Consider the following 23,684-nt stretch of genomic DNA (forward strand, 5'->3'; position numbering starts at 1 on the left):
TGTCCGAACTTCTTTTGCAGCTCCAAGACCGAGGAGCATTTAGAGTTCCAGAAGGCTTTGTACAGAGCAGACGCCAGGAGCTCCCTGGAGCTGCGTGCCATGACGGTGTCCGGCAGCGTGCCCTGGGACACCTCCGCCCTGGAGACGCGAGCAGGCGATGGCAGAGAAGAAAGCACTTTAGAGAGACTCTCTAGCTTGAAGGACTCAAAGGATGTGTCGACATTCCCTGGGGATCCCCAGGTTGTAAATACGGTGCGGGTGGATCCTGAGGACCTGGAGAGTGACGCCGAGGAGCTGGGTGCTGGCATGGCGGCAGCCGGGATACCCAACCCTTGCGCGGGGCCACCGGTGGGGGGTGGGGAGGAGAAATACCTTAAACCTGAACCAAAGCAACTTGAAGGCGTCGGCAAAGAGCACTTAGAGAAAAGCAGGAGGGGGACACAGAGGGTCGACTGGATTTCACGACCCAACAGAAGCCCAAGTCCTCACTACAAAGACGTGAGCAAGCCGACGGATGTAGCAACCAACGTACCCTTCCGGGGACAGGCTGTGCGTGAAGTGCCTCCTCCGCTGACTCCGACGGTGTTCAGGAAGTCTCTGAACCCTGTCCTCAGCAAGTCCAAAACTCTGGAGACCCCCTCGTCCCATAGGAGGGGGCTGGGGGTCGACTCGGACGCAGGTGAGATGGGTGCGCTCAGCGCAGCTGAGTGGACCATCCCAAAGCCAGCTCTGCAGCTCAGCACCGACCTCGCCATCGGCAAGCAGTCGTGGACGGTGAATTCTGAGGATTCGGTGGAGAGGATCCCACTGATGTCCCTGGAGCCCACTCCCTGCAGCTCCTATGATGTGGAGATGAGGCCCTATGTGTGCAGCGTGCTGGTGGAGGAGCAGGGCAAAGAGGAGCTGGGTCCTGAGGAGGATCCCACGGTGTACACGTGCATCGAGTGCAGCATCTACTTCAAGAAGAAGGAGCACCTGATGGATCACATGCTCCAGCACAACCGCGGACCAGGGAGGGACCAAGATGGGGATGCTCTCGGAGGGCAGTGCCAGTTCTGCTGCAATGAGTGCGGGTGGGCCTTCGGGGACCTCGCGTCCCTGGAGCAGCACAAAAGGCTCCACCAGGAATCCAGGGAAAAAATCATCGAGGAGATCCAGAAGCTGAACGAGTTCCCGGATGAAGGTCGGGAAGCCCGGCTGCAGTGCCCCAAGTGCGTCTTTGGCACCAACTCCTCCAAGATCTTCGTGCAGCACGCCAAGATGCACGTCAAGGAGAGGAAGGACCAAGGAGCGAAGAGCCTGAATCTCTACGGGAGCGGAGAGCTGCAGGATAGCCCCGTGCACAGCATGTACAAACACTTCAAACCCAACGAGCACCTGGCCCTGCAAGTGCAGGCGCCTCCGCACGGCAAAGGGCTCAGCACCTGCGTGCTCTGCAGCTTCCCGGCACCCAACGAGAACATCCTCAAAGAGCACATGAAATACGCCCATTCCCACCTCTCCTGGGATGCAGAGGTGTACGAGGAAGATCCCAACCAACCGGGAACCAGCAGGGATGCCTACAGCCCCGCCAGGACAGGCTGCTTTGCAGAGACTGATTATTTTGGCAAAGCAGAACAGCTCTTCCCTCCGCCCCACCGAGAAAGCGCGTCGCATTACGACGTGCACAGTTTCACCGTCGATCACCCAAGACTCAACAAAAGCAACGGGGGCAGCAAAAAGGACTACGTGACGTCGGGGTTCCATGCCAGGAAAGCGGCCCCGTACGCTGCCCGCCACAAAAACCTGGGGCTCTCCTCCACAAAGGCTTATTCGCAGTTTGCTCTGCAGCACCTGAAAAAAAAAACAGCAGCTCAGCAGCTCGAAGCCGAAGGCGATGGTCTGAGGAGTCACTCAGCTGGACTGGAGGAGGTCAGGCACAAATGGATGTTTATCAACGAGGTGGGGGGCGTGGAAGGGGAGTTCTCCATGGCCGCAGACACGGATTTGATGGAGCACAGAGTCACCAAACCCGTCACCATCCCTCAAGCTGCTTTGGACCTCAAGAGGACGTACAGAGACACGCTGAGAGCCACGGACCCTTCGATTGCCTCCGAAGAGCAGCAGCAGCAGCTGCGGATGATGGTGCCCATCGTTCTGCTGGAGGAGGTCAACCCACACCCCAAAGCAAAGAAACGGCCCCGGGCAAAGCCCTACAAGAAGAAAACAGCATTCCCATCGCGGGAGTTCATGATGGAAGAGCCTCTTCCCTTGGATGTGCTCCTGTTGGACTCTCCTTTAGAGTTTGATGACTTTTTGGACTCCGACTCGCCCATGTTGAAAAACGAGGAGAGGAAGTGCCCGTACTGCCCGGATCGGTTCCACAACGGCATTGGGCTGGCGAACCACGTGCGGGGCCACCTCAATCGTGTTGGGGTGAGCTACAACGTCCGGCATTTCATCTCGGCGGAAGAAGTGAAAGCTATTGAGCAAAAATTTTCCTTCCAAAAGAAGAAGAAAAAAGGTAGTATGTATTCAATTTGCCGTGCTTTCTATTTTCTTGCTTTAATTGGTGGGGTTTAGAAACCCCCCCCCCCCCCCAGACTACGGGTACGTATGGTGCCGTGGCCAGCCTTGATGGCTATGGTGTGTCTCATGGCTCTTTGGGGTCTAACAGCCCCCTCCCAGAGGCTCGATCCAAACTTTTACCCACTGATTCTGTCCTTCTTTCCTCAGTTGCAAACTTTGACCCGAGCACGTTCAGCCTGATGCGATGCGAGTTCTGCGGGGCCGGCTTCGACACACGCGCCGGGCTCTCCAGCCACGCCAGGGCCCACCTGAGAGACTTTGGTATTACCAACTGGGAGCTCACCATCTCGCCCATCAACATCCTCAAGGAGCTGTTGGCCAACTCGGCGGAGTACCCCATGCTGCAGGCGGCGGTGGGAGCGGAGCCCTCATCCCCGGGCCGAGAGCCGCACGGCTTTGTGCCCCGCAAGAGCATGACCCCCATCTCCGAGTGCAGCATTCCACGCTCTCCTCTGTCCCCATTCCCCCCATCCTGGGGAGATGAGTCCTTGCAGTCCTACAGAGACGGTGAGTGAAGCCACAGACCCTTTTGCTGGCCAACTCCTCGTGAGCCTTGGTGCAGGGGACGGATTGCTTGGTGGAACCCGGTGTTGATTTGTGCATCTTTGTCGTTGTCGTCGTGCTGGGTGAAGTCTGGGGCGGGTGAAGGTGTGGTGATGAAATACCTCAAGCTGTGGATGGAGGGGTTGCCTCCTGCTTGGGTAGCAGCTGTGCTTAAGGAAATGATTTCTGTCAGCGAAACTCATAAACCCAGAATGCGCATTGGGGTGTTTGAGGCAGAGGAGTGTGCGTTGGGATATTTGGGACAGAGAAGTGGGTGTTGGGTGTTGGGGCCGAGTGTGGCCACCCTGCTCTTTACCCACGTAGAAGGTGCTGTGTTCACCCCTTGGCTGCTCGTTTTTTTCTAGATGTTGTTCTCCCAAGGGGAGGTTGAGGTTTGACCTTTGGGTCTTAGTGAGGCCCTTCCATCAGCAGAGCCCCCAGAGCACAGCACTGGGTTCAGAGCAATGGCTCTTCCCAAAAAGCTTTCAAACTTCCCCCAAAAAGCTGACGTGGCACAAAATCTTTGCAACAGCAGCGTTCTCCCAAAGACTGGAAACTTGCTCGCGCGCTGCAAGGAAGTGGCGTTGGGTGCTCCATCACCTTGTTGAAGTCCTACTTGTGGAGGTTGCGCTTCTCACTGCAGGGATCCATCTGTCTTTAACTGAAATATCATAAAGCTTGTAATCCCTGCTCTCCATAATGAATGCAGATGAGCACAGCCAATGCCAGCTCTTAATTCTTAGCTTGAAAGAGCTGGAAGACAAAGAGCTCCAAGCCCAGGGCAGGGGCTGATGCCAAGGAGGGAGCTGAGCGGGGTTCCTGCTGCCAGTGGCTGATGCTCCTATTGTCTGGGGCAACCATTCAGAAATTCCTAGGTGCATGGTGCCCAAAATTCACATGAGGCATTGTGGATAGTGCTTGAAAGCTCAGAGTCTGGTAGGGATGAGTGTTGGGAGGTGTCACGGCGAAGGACCACAGCCACCTTCTGCTCGTGAGGGGGAGGTTGAAGCAGTTCTGAACATAGTGAACTGGTATCAGATGTCCCCAGTATTAAATTTAAGGGGAAAAAAAAGAGGGAAAAAAAAAGGATTTGTCTTGAGAAAAGAGATGTGTGTTGAGCTGTTGAGCTAGGATTTTGCCTATGGGTTCGGCCAGCAGTGCTCAGCTTTTTGGTGTGTGATGGTGGGAGCATCTCCCACCCCATCCCGTCTCCATCTCAGGTTGCAGAGCGGCAGTGGGCCGGAACCCAAAGCCAACTCACCAGAAAGGTGACAGAAAGGTGACAGAAAGGTGAAAGAAAAGTGACAAACCTCACCAAAAACAAGGAGGGGAAGGGAAGTGCTGCTCCCTGCTGCAGGGCTGTGTGTGAGATGGCTGCATGGCATCGCCAGGCTGTGTGGAACTGACTGGACTCTTGCAAAGCAGCTGAGCACACAGTTGTTGGGTTGAGGTTGGGGACGTGGGGAGGCTAATCTGAAGGGGATGGGGGCATGGGGGGCTCGATCTCTTGGTCTGTGATGGGGGACTTGGGGATTGTTTGAGGAATCCATGGGTTTGCTTGAATCGCTTGGGGTATTTCGGAGCGCTGAGAGCAGCGTGGATCTCAGCAACCTTTCCCACTGCTCCCCGATGCTCTCTGCTCATGTTTTATGCCAATCCCATCGTTTGCAGAAGGTTTTAAATGCTGTTAACGAGATTTAGGCCAGGAGCAAGTTGGAGTGAGCTTCTGGAAGGTCTCTGCTTGCATTGCAAGGGGCATCAGGCACTGCTAGAAGCCCAGACCAGCTCTGCAAAAGCTGACTTGGTGTTTTCTTATTATTATATTCTATGGTTCTGTGATTCTATTTGATCTTGGTGTAACACAGAGCTCTTAGCAGGAAGCTTGGTTGAATGGTCCAGCATCAGGGAACTGATCCTATATCCCTGCTGGCGAGCATTCCAAAATGGCGCTGCCCCTTCCTTCCCTTGCTCGTCTCCTCCCTCTCTAAATGGAATGAAACCCCATTTAGGTGGCACTGGGGGGTTCCTCATTGCAATGCTTTGTTTCTGTTGGCGCAGCCTTTAGGGAGCAGGTTTGGGGCTGCAGATCTGGCTTGTTTGCCAGCATTTTGGGCTGCCAATGGCTTTCTGTGCATCTCTGAGCGCAGAGCGGGTGGGCACAGGTTATGGCTCTTCCAATTTCCAAGAAGGGCAAAGAGAGAAGCCCCGGTAATTATGGAGCTGTCAGTTTCACTTCGGTGCCCAGCAAAATTATGGAGAAGATTATTCTGTGTGTTATTGGAGGAAAAAAAGAAACCTGCAAGACAACATGGTCATTGGTCACAGCCATTGAAGGTCACCCAGCTGGGGGGTGAAGGGAAGGGGATGGAAATGGGTTTTAATGATTTTTGGCAAATATTGAGGCTTTCTGGACAAAACAGAAGCACAGAGCTGGATAAATGTGTCATGTGATGGCTGAAACACAGTGCAGACGTTGGTCGTAGCCAACACACATGGAGGGGCAGCCATGTCCTACGTGTCCTCTTGAAGGTCACCCAGCTGGGGACAAGGGGAAGGCAGTGGAGGTGTATTTTTGGGTTGTTTTTGTTTTGTTTTTAATGAATTTTGGCTAATATGGAGAATTTCTGGACAAAATACCCAGCGTAAAGCTGGGTGTGCACATAATGCGTTGGGTGCACGATGGGGTTGTTGGCGTTCAGGAAGCCTTCGGATGATGCTCTGATGGTTTAACTCTTGGTTGACTCTTGGCTCGCCCCAAAATCTCTCCAAGAAACCCTAAAACATAACTTAGAACCAAAATTAGGGGGTCCAGTACTGTGAGGCCAAGAGCTGGGCATTAGGATCCCTTCCGATGGAGAGTATTTCTAGTTTCAAGCACCTCGCAGCTCCTTGATGGATATTTGGAGAAATGAATTCTTTACAAACCATTTCTCTACCATGCAGAACACACCCAGTTATTCCAAATGATGGGCACCACAGTGACCAGGCCAGAAGTCTTTGGGGTTATTTCCCACCAAACCCAAACAATTCCCTTTGTCTCGCTTTGCCTTTCGCTTTGCTTCACCGTGTTCAGCTTCCAGCTTTGTCCTTATCCTCCATTTCTGCATCTGTTCTGTGTATCTTTTAAACTCTATTCCGTATGCATTCTCATCTAGAATTCTGCTTGAAGGTTTGTTGCCTTTTTACTGAAATCTCTGAGCCCATCTCTACGCAGCTCTCCCCACGTCTCTGACTCCCATCTGGGACACCGTTGGATTTGGGGTTTTTCCTTCCTTCCAGCTCTTTTTCCAGCATTTTCCCCTTAATTTAATTTTGCCTGCTGCCATCTTGGGTTTTTCTTCCCCTTGTCTTCATGGAGTGGCATTGCCCTTCCTTGTCTTCCACACACTCGACCCATCCCTGACCTGGATGGCACTGGGCTGGGCTGCCAAAGAAGGGCCCCCACTGCCAGCCCCTTCCCCAGAAGAAGGGCCTCCAGGGGTGACCTCTTCCCCAGCACATTGGAGCTTCTTCCCCTTCCAGTTGGAGCTGGAAGTGGGCATTCGATGCCAATTATTTTCAGCACGGCTCTGATTTCCATTCTGAGCTTGGCTTTCTCCGGTTGTGGCTGCCCCCCCCCCCTCCTGCAAAGGAGAAGAAAAGGAATCAAAATCAAAACGCTGGAGCTTTGTAGACGGGGTCTTGTGTCTTTCCTCCCATCCACGAGGCTCGGCCCGAATTTGCTGCTGAAGAATGGATGTCAGAAACCCTTTGGATGTACCTGACCCCATCAAGGCCACCTCCAGAGCCAGGTCACAAAGCTCAGGGCTGTGTCCCATTGAACCACGTCCTATTGAAGTTGTGTAGGGTGGAAGTGACGCCCCCTCCCCTTTGCCCCTGAGGACCCCCCTCGTGCTGCTCTCCTGACCTCCTTTCCGCAGTCTTTCATTCTTTTCTTGACTTCCACCTCACTGCAAAGCTCCTGTTGGCCTCTTACTTCTCTTCCTGCCCTACTTTCACGTGAGCTGAGCTACGGCCACAGGAGATGGCACCTTCATCCAGGTCTTTCCATGCAGGAATTTTGGGGTGATGCTCCCTGGGGGCAGCGCTCCAAGGTCGCAGGAACCCCTTCCACCTTTTGGTTGTGGCAGCAATGATAGGGAATCAATTTCTTTCTTAATGCTTTGGGGAAAACACGTTTTGGGATAGCTGGAAGGAGGGAAGCTTGATGTGGGGGAGCTCTCAGTTGCCATGAGCCTGAAATACCGCATGACAGCCCCAACCCCAACCAAGCATTGAATGTTGCATATTTCTTGCTTTCTAGGACATAGGAACATCACTTATTTCTTGCACTTCTTCTCATCCCATCACATTTCAGCAAGCAATACCTCGAGGTCTTCCTTCCCCATGCGTTTTTCCAGCTCTGTTTCCTTCCAAGCCAAGGAGAGCAGTTCCACCCCGTGGTTAAACCCATCTGAACCCAACGCGGATGGCCAAAAGGGAAGGCAGCTGGCACGCGTGGGTTGGTAGCAGAGCCAACGAAGGGAAGCACCGTGCTGGAAACCATGGGTGGGATGGAAAGCGCAGCGCAGAGCTGGCCAAGCCTCTTGGCAGAGCTCCGCATGCCTGGCTGGCCAGCAAAAACTGATTCTTTCATCCCCGTCCCACATGGAGCCAATTAGTAGAACGGCGACTGCGCTCCCCGTGCCCCTCATCAGTTCCTCGCGCTGTAGGACGATGCATGGAGGAGCCCTGTGGGATCCATCTCAAGGTGCTCAAAGAGTCGGCTGATGCCATCGTGTCCATTATTATTGTTTTGCTTAATGGTCTTGGGAATCTGGAGCCAAGAAGGGCAAGAGAGAAGCCCCTGGTGATTATAGGGCTGTTAGTCTCACTTCAGTGCCTGTGAAAATCACAGAGATTGTTCCAGGAGTTGAAAGCCAACAGTAATTGATCACAGCAACACGGGTTCATAAGGGGCAAGTCCTGCTTAACGAACTTAATTTCCTTTATGACAAGGTTACCCACCTCACTGACCAAAGGAATCCAGGTGATGTCATCTTTCTTGGGTCTCAGCACCTCTCTGCTCTCTGGTGCCTCGAGGGAGCGGCGCGGAGCTTTGTAGGGGATGCTGTCAGATAGCAGGAAAAGGTTCTTCAGCAGGTGGTGGCCATGGGTCAGATCCTGGGGCAGTGGCACCAAGCTCATGGAACGCTTGGGCACCGCTCTCAGATGTAGGGTTTGGGTTTTGGGTGGCCCTGAGCGGGGCCAGGAGTTCTCCAAGGGGAACTTTTAGGGCAGGTGTGTGGAGTTATCTGGGATGTGGGCTGTTGTTACAAGATTTCTCTCCAATATTCTGCGTGCGCCACGTTGAGAATTTGGCTTGGGGTGTTGCACTTCAGTAAGAATTTGAATCTCTAAAAACTTCACTGTGCTTGGGTGAAAATTGGGTGTCCAGTAGAGGTCTGGTTTTCTTTTAGCTGTGGGTGCTCTCCTCTCCCACTGCCTCTTCTTGGGTGGGGGTTTGAGTTGGTGGTAGAGTTTTGTGTTGGCCATAGCAGGTCAGCGTTGGCTGTAGGAGGCTGACATCAGGTAGGGTTCTGTGTTGGCCATAGAAGTTGGCATAGGGTAGGGTTTTGTGTTGGCTGTAGGGTTTTGTGTTGGCTGTAGGGTTTTGTGTTGGCTGTAGGGGTTGGCACTGCATAGAGTTCTGCTTTGGCCATAGGGGGTCAGCGTTGGCCATAGGGGGCTGACATCAGATAGAGTTCTGTGTTGGCCATAGAAGTTGGCGTAGGGTAGGGTTTTGTGTTGGCTGTAGGGTTTTGTGTTGGCTGTAGGGGGTCAGTGTTGACTGTAGGGGTTGGCATTGCATAGAGTTCTGCATTGGCCGTAGAGGTTGGCAACAAGTATCAAGGTTTGGAGTTGGATTTGGAGGTTTTGCACTGGGTTTGGGGGTTTTGCATTGGATTCGTGTTTGACATTGGGTGCAGAGTCTCGGGGTTGAGTAGGGTTTGGCTGTAGGGGTGCACGTTGGGTGTTGGTAGGGGCTTGGTGTTGGGTTGGGTTGCGTGCTGTTGGCTGTTGAGTTGCATGGCCCCATCAGTGCCAAAAGCATCTTTTGGGCTCTGTAACCAGCTTTTACCTAATAGATTCTGTTTCATTGCTTAGCACCAGGCAGCGTGTGGCCATGGCTCCCTTCTCCCACCCCCCACTGTAGTGGTGTGGTGGTTGTTGCCTAAAACCTGAGGCTCTTGGCGGTGCTGCTGCTCTGGTTTTTGGGATCAGTTATTCTTGTGAGAGGAGCTGTGTTTTCAGGGAGATCTTATTGCCCATTCCATGAAGATTTGAGTGTGTGTTGGTGCATTCTTTGTACCTTGGGTGTTGTGGAGCATGGGCAGTGCCTCTGGGGATGGCGTGTGGGCACAGCAAAGTGCTTTGCTTTTTATTAGTGTCTCCAGTAGAAACCATCTGGGGCCTTACGTGTGGGGTGTGAGGGGACACGGAGCCTGGGCCTTGTCCTGGATAGGGGGGCTGTGAGACCCTGTCTAAGCCCAAGGGGTTGGGTGGGGGACTGGGGTGTGGTGGGGGGACCTGGGGGTCGCTGAGCAGGGCTCCCATCCATGGGTCTGCCCGTTCGTGGGGCTCTCCTGTTCCATCCACTGGGGACTGCCCCATCATTAGGGGTTTCTCTGCCCCCTCCCCTTCTGTGGGTCTTCTGTGGGGTTCTCTTTTCCATTTGGGTCTGCGCTTCCATAGGGCTATCCCATCCATGGGGCTCCCCTCCCTACGTAGTCTCTCATCTGTGGGGCTGCCCCTCCATTATGGGATGTTCATCCATTGAGGGTTACCATCCTTTCCGTGCCCCCTCTCCCCCACCGTTCTATGGGACTCCCATGCATTGGGTCTCTCCCCTTCATTGGGGCTCCACTCTCTCCAGAGGTCTCCCCGTCTATGAGGTCTTCACTGGGGCTGTCCATCCCTTCCATGCCTTCCCCTCCCCTCCCATCCATGGGATTCCCATCCATTGGGCTTTCCCATCCTTTCCATTGGGTTCCCTCTGCTCTGTGGCTTTCCCCATCCACTGAGGTCCTCCCCCCATCCATTGGGGTCCCCCCTATGGTTCTCCCCATCCACTGGGGTCCCTCCGCACTCTGTTGCTCTCCCCATCCATTGAGGTCCCCTTCTCATCCATTGGGCCCTCGTCCATGGCTCTCCCCCATCCATTGGCATCCCTCTCTTGCCTCTCCCCATTCACAGAGGTTCCTCCCCCCCCCCCCCCACCCATTGCCCCTCTCCTCCCCCCCGGCTCTCCCCATCCAGTGGCACTGTTCATCTATGAGTCTACCCCCACCCACCAGGACTCCCTTCTATGGGGAGCTCCCACCCCCTTCCCCACCCCACCACCATCCTGTCCCTCTCCCCTCCTTTGTCACCCCACCCCTCCCCATCCTACCAACATTCCCTCCCCACCACCATTCCCTTCCGTCTCCTCCATCCCCCACTACCAGCCCCTTCCCCTCCCCACCATCCCTACCCCTTCCCACCCCGCCCCACCTCACCAACGTCCCCTCTCCTTCCCTTCCCCACCATCCCCTCCCCCACCATCCCCTCCTTACCCCACCAAAGCCTCCCCTTCCCCACCACCCCTCTCTTCGCCCCTCTCCCTTCCCCCCTTCCCTTCCCCATCATCCCCTTCCCCACCAAAACCTCCCCTTCCCCACCAAAACCTCCCCTTCCCCACCACCCCCTCCTTTCCCTCCCCTCCCATCCCCCGTCTCCCTTCCCCACCATCCCCTCCCAACCCTCCCCCCCTTCCCCTTCCCCACCCCCGGTTCCCCGCTCGATTTCTCGGCTCTCCCCCCCCTCCCTGCGCTCCTTCAGCGCCGATCCCGGATTGCGGCTCCGCCGTTCGGCGCTCGATTGGCGCTGCCCGGGGCCGCCCCGCGCGCCGCTCCAAGATGGCGGCCTCCACCTCCTCGCCGCCCAAAGTGACAAAAGCGGCGGCGGTCCCGCGGCCTCGAGACCGGGACCGGGGTGGGGACGGCGAGACCGGGCCCGAGGCGACCCCCGAGCCCGGTGAGCGGCCCCTCCCCCCGGCTCCGCCGCCTTCTTCTCCCCGTCGCTCTCGGCCCCACCGCGGGGCCCGGTCCGGGGCTGAGGGAGCGCGCTGCCATTCCCGGCGCCGCGCCGCGCTGTGGGGTGAGGACAAAGGAGGGCCGCGGCTCCTCCCGGGCCGTGACATGGAGCCGCCGCTGCCCCACGGCGGCCCCGGGCACCAACCCAGGGTCGGAGCCCCACAGCCGCCCCGCAACGGCCCCCAGGCCCCACCCCTGGGTTAGGCCCCACGGCCGCCCCAGGCTCTGCTCCGAGGTTGAGCCCTAAAGCCACCCCATAGCAGCCCTAAAGCCGCCCTATAGCAACCTTAAAGCCACCCCATAGCAGCCCTAAAGCCGCCCTATAGCAACCTTAAAGCCACCCCATAGCAGCCCTAAAGCTGCCCCACTGTGGCCCCCAGACCCCGCCCTTGGGTTGGGCCCTACAGCAGCCCCAGATCTGGCCCCACAGCAGCCCCAAGGTCTTCTCTGAAGTTGAGCCCCGCAGCCGCCCCATAGCAGCCCCCAGACCCCGCCCTCGGGTTAGACACCCCAGCAGCCCCAGATCTGCCCCACTTTAGCCCCAGGCCCCACCCTTGGCTTTGGCCCCACAGTTGTCCCGGGTCTGCCTCCAGCTGCCCCAGGCCCCACCCCTGGCTTGGGTCCCACACCCCTGCCCCACAGTGTGCCCAGGCACCACCCCTGGGTTGGGCTCCTGAGCTGCCCCACGGCAATGCCGTGGCTGCCCCGCAGCGTCCTCAGGCACCACCCTGGGTTGGGCTCCATAGCAGACCCAGAGCCACCTCCTGGAGCTGTCACCGTCCCCCCACAGAGCTCTGTGTTCTCCCACACCTATTCCAAAAGGGTTTCAGTAAGGAAAAACCTCCTTTCCCCTCATCCAGAGGAACTGGAAATACGGAAAACCCCCTTTTCTGCATTTTACCGAGGAGCTGGAAATAGGGGAAAATATCCCTTTTTCCCCTCTCGCACAAGGATTGGAAATGGGGGGAAAAAGGCCCTTTTTTCACCCCCAAAATATCATCGGGGGGGTTGGGGCTGATGATTGTTCTTCTCTCGGCAGTTCTGGCCCCAGAGGAGGAGGAGGTGGTGGCCATGGAGGTGGGTTCCCCCCCGCCTCCCCCACCGCCGCCGCTGCCCAAGAAGAGCTCAGCCCCGGGGCAGTCGGAGCCGCCCGCCCGCATAGGGACCAAGCTGTGCGCCGAGCCGCCCGGCAGCAAAGCAGATCCACACGACCCCAAAAGTGAGTACTGGCAGCACTTCACCCTGAGGGGAAGAGTGAGGAGGTGTTGCTGGGGCTAGGATGGAGCTGGGCTCCGTGTGTGGTCGTCAGCTCTGGGAGCTGTGGGGTCTGTGGGTCACTGGGAGCCAAGAGGGGCTTGGTGGAGCCTGGTGAGGTGTCATGGCCGTGCTGCAGGTGTTGTGCCCCCTGAAAACTTGGGGGCATCGTGCCCTGAAAGCCCAGGAATGCACTGCCCCAAAATTGGGGGCGTTGTGCCCTGAAAGCCCAGGGATGCACTGCCCCAAAATTGGGGTCATTGTGTCCTGAAAGCCCAGGGATGCACTGCCCCAAAATTGGGGGCATTGTGTCCTGAAAGCCCAGGGATGCACTGCCCCAAAACTGGGGTCATTATGCCCTGAAAGCCCAGGGATGCACTGCCTCAAAACTGGGGGCGTTGTGCCCTGAAAGCCCAGGGATGCACTGCCCCAAAATTGGTGGCATTGTGTCCTGAAAGCCCAGGGATGCACTGCCCCAAAATTGGGGGCATTGTGTCCTGAAAGCCCAGGGATGCACTGCCCCAAAATTGGGGGCGTTGTGCCCTGAAAGCCCAGGGATGCACTGCCCCAAAATTGGGGGCATTGTGTCCTGAAAGCCCAGGGATGCACTGCCCCAAAATTGGGGGCATTGTGTCCTGAAAGCCCAGGGATGCACTGCCCCAAAATTGGGGTCATTGTGCCCTGAAAGCCCAGGGATGCACTGCCCCAAAATTGGGGGCATTGTGCCCTGAAAGCCCAGGGATGCACTGCCCCAAAATTGGGGGCGTTGTGCCCTGAAAGCCCAGGGATGCACTGCCCCAAAATTGGGGGCGTTGTGCCCTGAAAGCCCAGGGATGCACTGCCCCAAAATTGGGGGAGTTGTGCCCTGAAAGCCCAGGGATGCACTGCCCCAAAATTGGGGGCGTTGTGCCCTGAAAGCCCAGGGATGCATTGCCCCAAAATTGGGGGAGTTGTGCCCTGAAAGCCCAGGGATGCACTGCTCCAAAATTGGGGGCGTTGCACCCCAAAATTCTGAGGATGTTGTGCCCCAGAACTTGGGGAACTTGTGTCACAGAAACCCAAGGTTATTGTGCTCTGAAATCCTGAGCATGTTGTGCCCCAAAAACCCGAGGATGCTGTGCCTCAAAGACTCGGGGATGCAGTGTCCCAAAGATGCCCTGGGGATGCTGTGTCCTAAATTCAGTGATGTGCTGCCCTGATGACTTGGGAACGTGGTTCCCCAAAATCTCAGAGATGTTGGACCCCGAGAGCCCTTGGATACGGTGCTGCAAAAGCTCAGGGGTGTCGTGTTGTGCCCCTATAAACCAGGGGTCGTTGTGCTCCAAAAACTTGGGGATCTGATGCCCCAAAGACTTGGGGCCACGATGCCCCAAACTCAGGAATGAGGTACTTTGAACTTGAGGACGTTGTACCCCAAATGTGAAGTGAGGGTATTGTGCTGCAAAAACCCAGGAATGTGGTGTCCCCAAAAGCCTGGGGACGTCACCCTCCCTCAGAACTTTGGGACATTGTGTCTTGAATGTCTGGGGACTCTGTGTCCCCAAAATGAGGGGGCATGTTGCCTTGAAGGCATGGGGCCGTTGTGACCCTAAAACTTGGGGCTGTGTGCCCCAAACTCAGGGATGCAGTACCCCAAAAGCGTGGAGGCAGCGACCCCAATACTCAGGGATGTTGTGCCCCTAAAAACTCAGGGATGTTGTGCCCCTGAAAGCCTGGGGACGTTGTACCCTAAAGATTTGGGTATGCAGTGCCCTGAACATCTTAGGGATGCTGTTCCCTGAACACTGGGCTGCAGTGCACACCCAAAGCGTGGGGAAACTGCAACGCAAAAGCTCAGGATTGTTGTGCCTGAAACTCAGACCGTGGTGCCCATGATAGCACAGGCCTGTTGTGCCCCAGATTCAGGGCCACGGTGCCCCAAAAACCTGGGGAAATTGTGCCTCAAAAAGCTGGAGATGTGGTGCCAAACTCAGGGCCACGATGCCCCAAGAGCCTGGGGACGTGGTGCTCCAAGAACCTGGGGCCGTGCTGCCCCAAACTTAGGGCTGTGCTGCCCCAAAAAGCTGGGGATATGGTGCCCAAAAGCCTGAGGATGTGGTGCCCCAGGCTCAGGGCCACGGTGCTGGATGGTGGGAGATGGACAGCTGTCCAAGACCAAGTGGAGAGTGCACTGCCCAGCACAGTTCCCAGTGTTGGGTGTTGGTGGGACCAGGCGCCCATCTGCACTTTCAGGAGCTTCTGCTGGATTTTCAAGGAGAGCGTGGTTGAGTTGTGCTCCTGTATTACAAGGTTGAGTTGTGCTCCTGTATTGTAAGGTTGAGTTGTGCTCCTGTATTGTAAGGTTGAGTTGCCAGAGCTTGCTGGGGTCGATACGTGACTCTTTTGTCTGCAGAGCACCTCAGTCAGTCCTCCTGCCCTTTCAGTTACCATAATCAGCATCATAGAGGGATGAAATCATTGGTTGGAAAGGTCTTGAAAGATCACAGAATCGTAGAATGGATTGGACTTGGCTTGGAAGGATCCTGAAGGATCACGTGGAATGGGTTGGATTTGGGTTGGAAGGATCCTGAAAGATCACGGAATCATAGAATGGGTTGCGTTTGGGTTGGAAGGGTCCTTGAAGACCACAGAATGGTAGAATGGTTGGGTTGGAAGGGTTCTTGAAAACTATAGAACCACAGAACGATAGAAGAGTTGGGTTGGAAGGGTCCTTAAAGACCACAGAACCACAGAATGGTAGATTGGTTCGGTTGGAAGGGTCCTTGAAGACCACGGAATTGTAGAATGGTTGACAGCAGAACCGCAAGGACCCTTCCAACCCAACCATTCTACCGTTCTGTGGTCTTCAAGGACCCTTCCAACCGAACCAATCTACCATTCTGTGGTTCTGTGGTCTTTAAGGACCCTTCCAACCCAAGTCTTCTATCATTCTGTGGTTCTGTAGTCTTCAAGGACCCTTCCAAGCCAACCAATCTACCATTCTGTGGTCTTCAAGAACCATTCCATCCAAACCAATCTACCATTCTGTGGTTCTGTGGTCTTCAAGGACCCTTCCAACCCAACCATTCTACCATTCTGTGGTCTTCAAGGACCGTTCCATCCGAATCAATCTACCATTCTGTGGTTCTGTGGTCTTCAAGAACCCTTCCAAGCCAACCATTTTACCATTCTGTGGTTCTGTGGTCTTCAAGGACCCTTCCAACCCAACCATTCTATCATCCTGTGGTTCTGTGGTTTTCAGAATGGTAGAATGGTTGGGTTGGAAGGGTCCTTGCAGACCACAGAACCAGAATACGATAGAGGAGTTGGGTCAGAAGGTTCCTCAGAGCCTGCAGTGGGTGGGCGCCTCTGGGGATGGGCCGTGAAACTGACGAGCTTCCCGTTCCGCGTCCTGATTCGCTCTCTGTTTGTTTTCCTCCTCCGATTTCAGCCCAGAACCTGACGACGTGCGAGGTGTGCGGCGCCTGCTTCGAAACCCGCAAAGGGCTCTCCAGCCACGCGCGCTCCCACCTGCGGCAGCTCGGCGTGGCCGAGTCGGAGAGCAGCGGGGCCCCCCATCGATTTGCTCTACGAACTGATGAAGCAGAAGGGCAAACCCGATGGCCACCCCATGGTTTCTCCCACCCTCGGCAAAAAATCTGCCTCTCCCAAGGACGGCATCGCCGGTTCCCCGCGTCCCGCGCTGCTGGCGCTCGGCAAAGGCGGTGAGCGATCGCTGGATGGCCCCATCAACAAAGCCATCAAATCCCCGCCAGGATTCTCCAAGAGCCTCTCGCAGCCCGGATCCCCCATCCTCAAGAAGGTGCCCCCCGTGCTCTCTGGGTCCCCCTCTCCAAAAAACCCCGAGGAGAAGAGCTCGAAGCTGTCGCTCAGCCCTCTGCAGAGCTCCCCAAAGGCGCAGTGGCCACAGGCAGATGAGGAAGGACCTCTCAATTTGAGTGAGTCTCTCTCTCTTTCTTTTTTTTTCTTTTGCCAATCGTGTTTCCCATTAAGTTTTGGGGCTGGGGATGAGAGGAATCCCTGGGTACTCCTGGTGAGGCTACAGCTCTGTGCTTTGTGGGGTGAGCTCGGTGTGGAAGAAGCAGTTTTGATGGCCATTATGGCTCCAGGACGCAGCAGCCGGAGGGGAAAGTCCTCCCTGGTGTGATTTCACCTGGTTCTTTACCCTCCGAGCTCCTCTTGTCGCCTCCCAGTCCTGCTCTCAGCCCCAGCCAAACGCTTCCATTTGCATCCCTCTTTGTCCCTAAGCTCTGTTGGGGTCTTGTTCTCATATCGTGGCACCAGAGTAGTTTTACTGCAGCAGTCAGCTCTTTGTGCCCCACGTTCCTTGGGCAGCTCAAAGGGATTTGTTTGCCCTGCAGGATTTCTCCCAGCTCTTCTTAGAGCTGTGGGGCTGTAGGACCTGCTCCATCTTGGCTAACATGGTGCTTGTCCTGAGCAAAATGTTCTGTGCCTGTGACGCCTCCATGGCTGCCTTTGGCAGAAACACTGAACTGTGGGGGTTGGATGGGACCTCTGGAGATCATTGAGACCAACCCTCTGCTAAAGCAGGGTCCCAGGTGGAGCAGAAAAGCATCCAGGTGGGTCTTGAGTATCTCCAGAAGAGGCTCCACAACCTCCCTGAGCAGCCTGTTCCAGAGCTCCGTCACCCTGGCAGGAAAGAAGTTCTTCAGTCCTCTTCCCTTTGGGTCCCACTGAGGATGGATTCCATTGGGCACAGAGCTTTGGGTTCAGTCCTCTTCCCTTTGGGTCCCACTGAGGATGGATTCCATTGGGCACAGAGCTTTGGGTTCAGTCCTCTTCCCTTTGGGTCCCACTGAGGATGGATTTCATTGCGCAGTGCTTTGGTTTCAGTCCATTTTGCTTCTCAGTCCCCATGAGGACTGGCTTTGGGTGTGCAGATCTGGTTTCAGCCCCGCTTCCTTTGGAATCCCCCTAAGGACCTGCTTTGTCGCTGCTCACATCTTTGGGTTGGGTTCCTGTTCCCTTCAGAGCTCCGCTGAGGATTGGTTTTGTTGTTGGGTTGGTATCTGAGTTCAGCCCTGCTCATTTTGGAGTCCCGCTGAGGACTGGCTTTGTTGGATGCACATCTTTGAGTTCATTTTCCAGTCCCACTGAGGACGGGCTCTGTGCGGTGCCTGCTTTGGGCTCAGCCCCACTCTTTGCCTCCCACTGAGGATGGACTTCGTTGGCTTCGCACGCCTTCGGCTCCTTGGCACCACCAAACTCCACCTTTGCATCCCCAGTAACCACAGTTCTCTCTGTTTTTTTTACCTCCTCTGCAGCCGCCGGGGGGGAGCCGGTGCGGGACATCCGCTGTGAGTTCTGCGGGGAGTTCTTTGAGAACCGCAAGGGTCTGTCGAGCCACGCGCGCTCCCACCTGCGCCAGATGGGGGTGACGGAGTGGTACGTCAACGGCTCCCCCATCGACACGCTGCGCGAGATCCTCAAGCGCCGAACTCACCCTCGGAGCGGAGCTTCCAACCCCATGGGCCCCGGGCACAAAGCCATGGCCAAGACCCTCCTGGCGGCCATGGGACCCCTGGAGCCGCGGGGTCCCGGCGAGCTCCACATCCCGACTCTGCCCAAGAAGGTCCAGCAGCCCGGCAGTCCCCTGGGCCACTCTCCTACCTCGTCCCCGCCTCCCACTGCCCGGAAGATGTTTCCAGGCCTCTCTCCTCCCTCCTTGCAGAAGAAGCTCAAACACGACCAGATGAGAGTGGAGATCAAGCGTGAGATGATGACGGGGGGTCTCCACGGGGAGCCCCATCCCTCCGACCAGGCTTGGCCGCCGCTGGAGGAGATGTCACCCTTGAACCTCTGTAAGTGCGTGGCTGTCACCTTCCCCCTCCTGTGGGCTGGTGGGGGTCGGGCACACGCCGTGCTGGGGAGGGGGATGTGGGATCCAAGGTCCCTTCCAGCCCATTCCATGGCGATTTTCACAGATCCTTCCAACCCACCCCCTTCTTATCATTCATTGATCTTCAAGGTCCTTTCCAGGCCAATCCCTTCTATCATTGCATGGCTCTAAGATCTGTAAGATCCCTTCCAACCCAGCCCTTTCTATGGTTCTCTGATGTTTGAGGACCATTCCAATTCGACCCGTTCCAGGGTTCTGTGTTTCTATGATCCTCAAAGACCCTTCCAACCCAACCCCTTCTAAGGCTCTATGATCTTCAAGGACCCTTCCAACCCAACCCATTCTAAGGCTCTATGATCTTTAAGGACCCTTCCAACCCAACCCCTTCTATGGCCCTATGGTCTTTAAAGACCCCTCCAACCCATTCTATGGCTCTATTATTTTCAAGGACCCTTCCAACCCAATTCCTTCTAAGCCTCTATGATCTTAAAGGACCCTTCCAACCCATTCTATGGCTCTATTATTTTCAAGGACCCTTCCAACCCAATTCCTTCTAATGCTCTATTATCTTCAAGGACCCTTCCAACCCAACCCATTCTAAGGCTCTATGATCTTTAAGGACCCTTCCAACCCAACCCCTTCTAAGGCTCTATGATCTTTAAGGACCCTTCCAACCCAACCCCTTCTATGGCCCTATGATCTTCAAAGACCCTTCCAACCCAACCCCTTCTATGGCTCTATGATCTCTAAAGATCCCTCCAACCCAAGAGCTCTCTGATGGGTTCTGATCTCTTTGGGTACTTTGGGGTCAGCTGGAAGCACGGTGCTGTGGGATCTGCTCGTGGATCGTCTTCTGTGGGTTGTGCTGTGGGATATGGGGGCAGGTGGGCTCAGACCCGCTCCCCCTGACGCCAGCTCTCTCCCTGCAGCCTCCCGAGCCGACCCGGTGCGGGACATCCGCTGTGAGTTCTGCGGGGAGTTCTTTGAGAACCGCAAGGGTCTGTCGAGCCACGCGCGCTCCCACCTGCGCCAGATGGGGGTGACGGAGTGGTCGGTGAACGGCTCCCCCATCGACACGCTGCGCGAGATCCTCAAGAAGAAATCGAAGCCCTGCGTCATCAAGAAGGAGCCCCACACCTCCATCATCGAAACCCCCAAAGGCTTTGGGGAGGAGGGGATGGACCCCAAGCCCTCTGGAAAAGTGCTGCAGGCCATGGCCCTGCCTCCACTGGGCGGGAGGACGGGGAAACCCGGCGGCTCCAGCATCGGCCGCGAGCTCTCGCTGTCGCCGCTCACCGCCAAGCCCCACGGCGCCTTCCTGACACCGCTGGCCACCAAACGGCCGCTGCAGGACGACCGCCTGGGTCCCCACCCCGAGGTGAAGCACAAGGCCTACATCCAGACCGAGCTGCCCTTCAAAACCAAGTCCGTGCACGACAAGCCCACGCACACATGTAAGTGTGGGGAGGCACGTGGTGCGGCTTGTCCAGGTTCCTGGAGGCTGCGGGGAGGGGCTGGAGGGTTGGCATGCATTGGCCGTGGCCACCATCAGCTGTGGTCATGCATTGGCCAAGTTGTGTTGACCATGGGCACATGTTGGCCATGGTGTTGCGTTGCCATAGCCATGTGTCAGCCATGCTGTTGGCCATGGTGTTGGCCATGGCCACGTGTCAGCCATGGTGTTGCGTTGGCTGTGGCCACGTGTGAGCCATGTTGTTGTGTCGGCCAAGTTGTTGCATTGTCTATGGCCACGTGTTGGCCATGGTGCTGTGTTGGCCATGGCCACATGTTGGCCAAGTTGTTGTGTTGGCCATGGCCACGTGTTGGCCATGGCCACATGTTGGCCAAGTTGTTGCGTTGGCCATGGCCACATATCAGCCATGGTGTTGTGTTGGCCGCAGTCCCACCATCCATGGGGCACCATGCTTGGATATTGGACTCCGTCTTTTTGCTGTGATATCTCTGATAAGGAGCAGAGATTTGGGGAGCGTCCACCGCCCCCCATCCCACTTAGAGATGGATCCCCCTTCTTGGAGCCTTGACCTCCTGCCAGGGACCACCTCAGAGCTCACCGCCGCTCGCCATATGCCGGGAGGGGGCGGATTCCCACCCAGGGGTGGCGGTGGGGGGGACGGGGCACGTCTCAGCCCCTCGCTCACCGCCTGCCCCCCGCTCCCCCAGCCACCGAAGCGTGCTGCGAGCTCTGCGGCCTCTACTTCGAGAACCGCAAGGCTCTGGCCAGCCACGCGCGGGCGCACCTGCGGCAGTTCGGCGTCACCGAGTGGTGCGTCAACGGCTCGCCCATCGAGACGCTCAGCGAATGGATCCGGCACCGGCCGCAGAAAGCCGGCGCGTATCGCAGCTACATCCAGGGCGGCCGACCCTTCACTAAGAAATTCCGGAATTCGTCGCACGCCCGAGATCACGACGGAGCGCGGAGGGTTCCGCTGAGCCTGCAGCACGGCGGCATGGCGCTGCTGAGCAAAGGGCTGGCGGCGGAGCTGGCGCACGGAGAGCCCTGCAAGATCCTGGACGGCACCGGGGAGCGGCCTGTGGTCACCTCGCCGCTCTCGCTGGTGAAGATGGAAGAGCATCAGCGCTCCAATTTCCACAGTGAGTTGGGATGGGGGGGGGATGCAGCTGTCGGGAGGGGGGACTGGTTGGGACCTGGTTCCCTCGGATCTCCTGGTGGCGGCAGCCGTTGGGATGTGGTTCCCGTGGGGGTTGGGGCCGCTGGGATCCCTCGGGAGGTTGGAGCTGTTGGGACACGGATCCGCAAGGAGGGGGAGCCCCTCCTGTCATCAGGAGCTGTTGCTCCAAAGCAGAGAGGCTGTGCCATCTCTCGCAGCCCTCAGCACCACGGCAGGGTTCCCCCTTCCCCCCTTGATGCCCTGTTTCGCTTCCATTATTCCCCCCCTAGAGTTTGAGCGGAGGCAGGCAAGGCCCCTGGACCCCTCCCTGCACCGGGAGGAGGAGGGGGCCGACTTCCAGCAGAAGATGGAGGAGACCCGCCAGCCCCCACCCAGGATGAGGCCGGTGCCCTCGCTGGTCCCCCGCCCGCCGCAGACCTCCCTGGTGAAGTTTGTGGGTAACATCTACACCCTCAAGTGCAGGTAGGCCATCCCCTTTTGGGCCCCTTAGGCTTAACTTTTGGGCTCCCTTGGGGCTCCTTGTGGCTTTCTTTCAGGTTCCCCTTTGGGTGCCCTCTGGGTTTGCTTCGGCTTCCTTTTGTGGGCTTCCCTTTGGAGGCAGCCTTTTCGTTTCCTTCAGGCTCTATTTGGCTTTCTTTGAGGCTCCCCTTTGGCTTCCTTTGAGTTTCCTTTGGGCTCCCATTGGAGCGCTCCCTCTGGGTCTCTTTTGGGTTTCCTTTGGGCTCCCCTTTTGGTCTCTTTTTGGGGTTTTCTGTAGGCTTTCTCCAGGGCTCCCTTTTGGTTTCTGTTGGGCTCCCCTTTGGTCTCTCTCTGGGTTTCCTTTGAGGGCTCTCTTTGGGTTCCCTGTTGGGTTTCCTTTGAGGCTTCTTTTGGCTTTTCTTGATGTTCCCTTTGGGGTTTTCCCTTTCGCTTCCAGGTGGGCTCTGCTTTGGGTTCCCTTTGGGTTGTCTTTTTGGGCTTCCTTTGGCTTCCCCTTGGATTCCTGTTGGGTTCCTCATTGGGCTCCCATTTGGCTTCCCTTTGTGTTTCCCTCAGCTCCCAAACCTCTGAGCTCTTTGTTCGTGGGCACTCCACCCTTCAGCGCTGCACCTGGGGCACTGGGACCCCTTCCTCCCTGCTTTCCCCCCCCCCTTTCCCCCCTCCCCACAGCCTCTGGGCCGCTAAAGGAGCCTTGGACTGACCCGCTGCCGCCGTGTCCCCGCAGGTTCTGTGAGGTGGAGTTCCAGGGCCCCCTCTCCATCCAGGAGGAGTGGGTGCGACACCTCCAGCGACACATCCTGGAAATGAATTTCTCCAAAGCAGACCCCCTGCGGGGGGACGCCCCGGCCCCCGAGCCCCCCGCCGTGGCCGAGGCTCAGTAACGGAGCCCCCCAACCCAGGGCAACGGAGCCGAACCGGGGCACCCTCTGCCCCCCCACCCCGTGCCTGCGCCTCCCCCACGGAGCAACCTCAGCCCACCCCCCCCCAACTACCCCAACGCCGGGCTGGATGGGGGGCACCCGGCCGCAAGCACTACAAGGATCAAAACCCCCCCCCGGTCCTCTCTCCCCGGGGGGGGGGGGGTGGCACTCGAGGACGGGGCAGGGGACAGCGGTGGCACCATATGTGCCCCCCCCCCCCTCCCGACACCGCGGGTCCGGTTCAGCCCAAAGAGGCGGGAGCTGCGTTGGCTTCCACCGGTTCAGGGACGCGGGGAGCGAGCGCCGTGCGTTTGTCTATGGCCCGAGAGTTGCTGTATATTCGATCCCTGCAGGCAGCGCCGCCCGTGGTTCCCGGCGCTGTCGGAGCCCGTTGCTCCGGGGTTGCATGTTGCCCCGCTCCCCCTTCCCAAAGGAAAACACTTGGCTCCCCGTCACCACCCCCCCGACCCCCGATTTCCAATGGGACCGTGGGCTGCGGTGATGCTGGGGGGGTCCTGGGGGGGGGGGGATCTGCGGAGCCGCACGTCCCCCTCCTCCCCCCGCTCCTCCTCACTGTTGCTATATTTTTGTTTGTTTTTTTTTGTTGTTTTGTTTTTTTCCCCTCCCTTGTCTAGCTGCATAGACCTTCGACTTTTTTAACTCTAGTTTTGTGTAGAAAATTTAAGGAGCATTCATTTTTATTTCGAAGTCCCGAGCCCAGCACGGCTCGGAGGGAATTTACCTTTTAACTTTTTTCATTGGGCATATTCTGGTTATTAATGTACCTGGGAATATGTACATTAGATTAAACTTCTGGAAACAACCCCCGGGGGGCTGTGTGAGTGCATGGGGGTCTTCACGGGGGATTTTGGGGGGGAATGAGGTTGGTTTTGGGGCCAGAGGGGTGGTGGGAGCCCACAGGGCTGGGAACAGCGGGGTGAGGACATGGCTGTGAGTCAGGGCTTGGGAGCATCATAAAGGGGACGTGGGGCCACGGCTGATGGTGTGGTGTGGGGTCAGGATGGGGGGCACACAGGGTCAGGGTGAGGGCACGACCCAGAGCTTGGGATGTTGGGGTCAGGGTGAGGCCGTGTCGGGGGGGACATTCAGGACAAAGCGTGGCCGTGACCCCGGGCATGGGGACACCAGGGTCGGGATGGGGACGTCAGGGTGGCCGCGTCCTGTGGCGGAGGGACACGGGTCGAGAGGAGGCAGCGTCACAAGGCGTGGGAGATGTCGGGATGGGGACATCACGACATGGCCGTGTGCAACGACACAGCGGCACTGGGGGCAC

The 23,684-nt window shown here is 57.1% G+C and overlaps 1 protein-coding gene across 1 annotated transcript in view; it reads left to right on the forward strand.

The window, feature by feature from the left end:
- WIZ (WIZ zinc finger) overlaps window positions 1-23,214 on the forward strand; it is a 50,868-nt gene extending 27,654 nt beyond the window's left edge. Inside the window, 10 exon segments of the mRNA XM_048930075.1 lie at window positions 21-2,503; window positions 2,716-3,075; window positions 12,265-12,444; window positions 15,910-16,031; window positions 16,033-16,417; window positions 17,765-18,301; window positions 19,269-19,793; window positions 20,521-20,952; window positions 21,260-21,452; window positions 22,195-23,214. Coding sequence (XP_048786032.1) covers window positions 21-2,503; window positions 2,716-3,075; window positions 12,265-12,444; window positions 15,910-16,031; window positions 16,033-16,417; window positions 17,765-18,301; window positions 19,269-19,793; window positions 20,521-20,952; window positions 21,260-21,452; window positions 22,195-22,351 — 5,374 coding nt within the window. The 3' untranslated portion in view covers window positions 22,352-23,214.
- The last annotated feature ends 470 nt before the right edge of the window (window positions 23,215-23,684 follow it).

The sequence above is a fragment of the Lagopus muta genome, chromosome 34 (assembly GCF_023343835.1).
Source record: "Lagopus muta isolate bLagMut1 chromosome 34, bLagMut1 primary, whole genome shotgun sequence".
NCBI lineage: Eukaryota > Metazoa > Chordata > Aves > Galliformes > Phasianidae > Lagopus > Lagopus muta.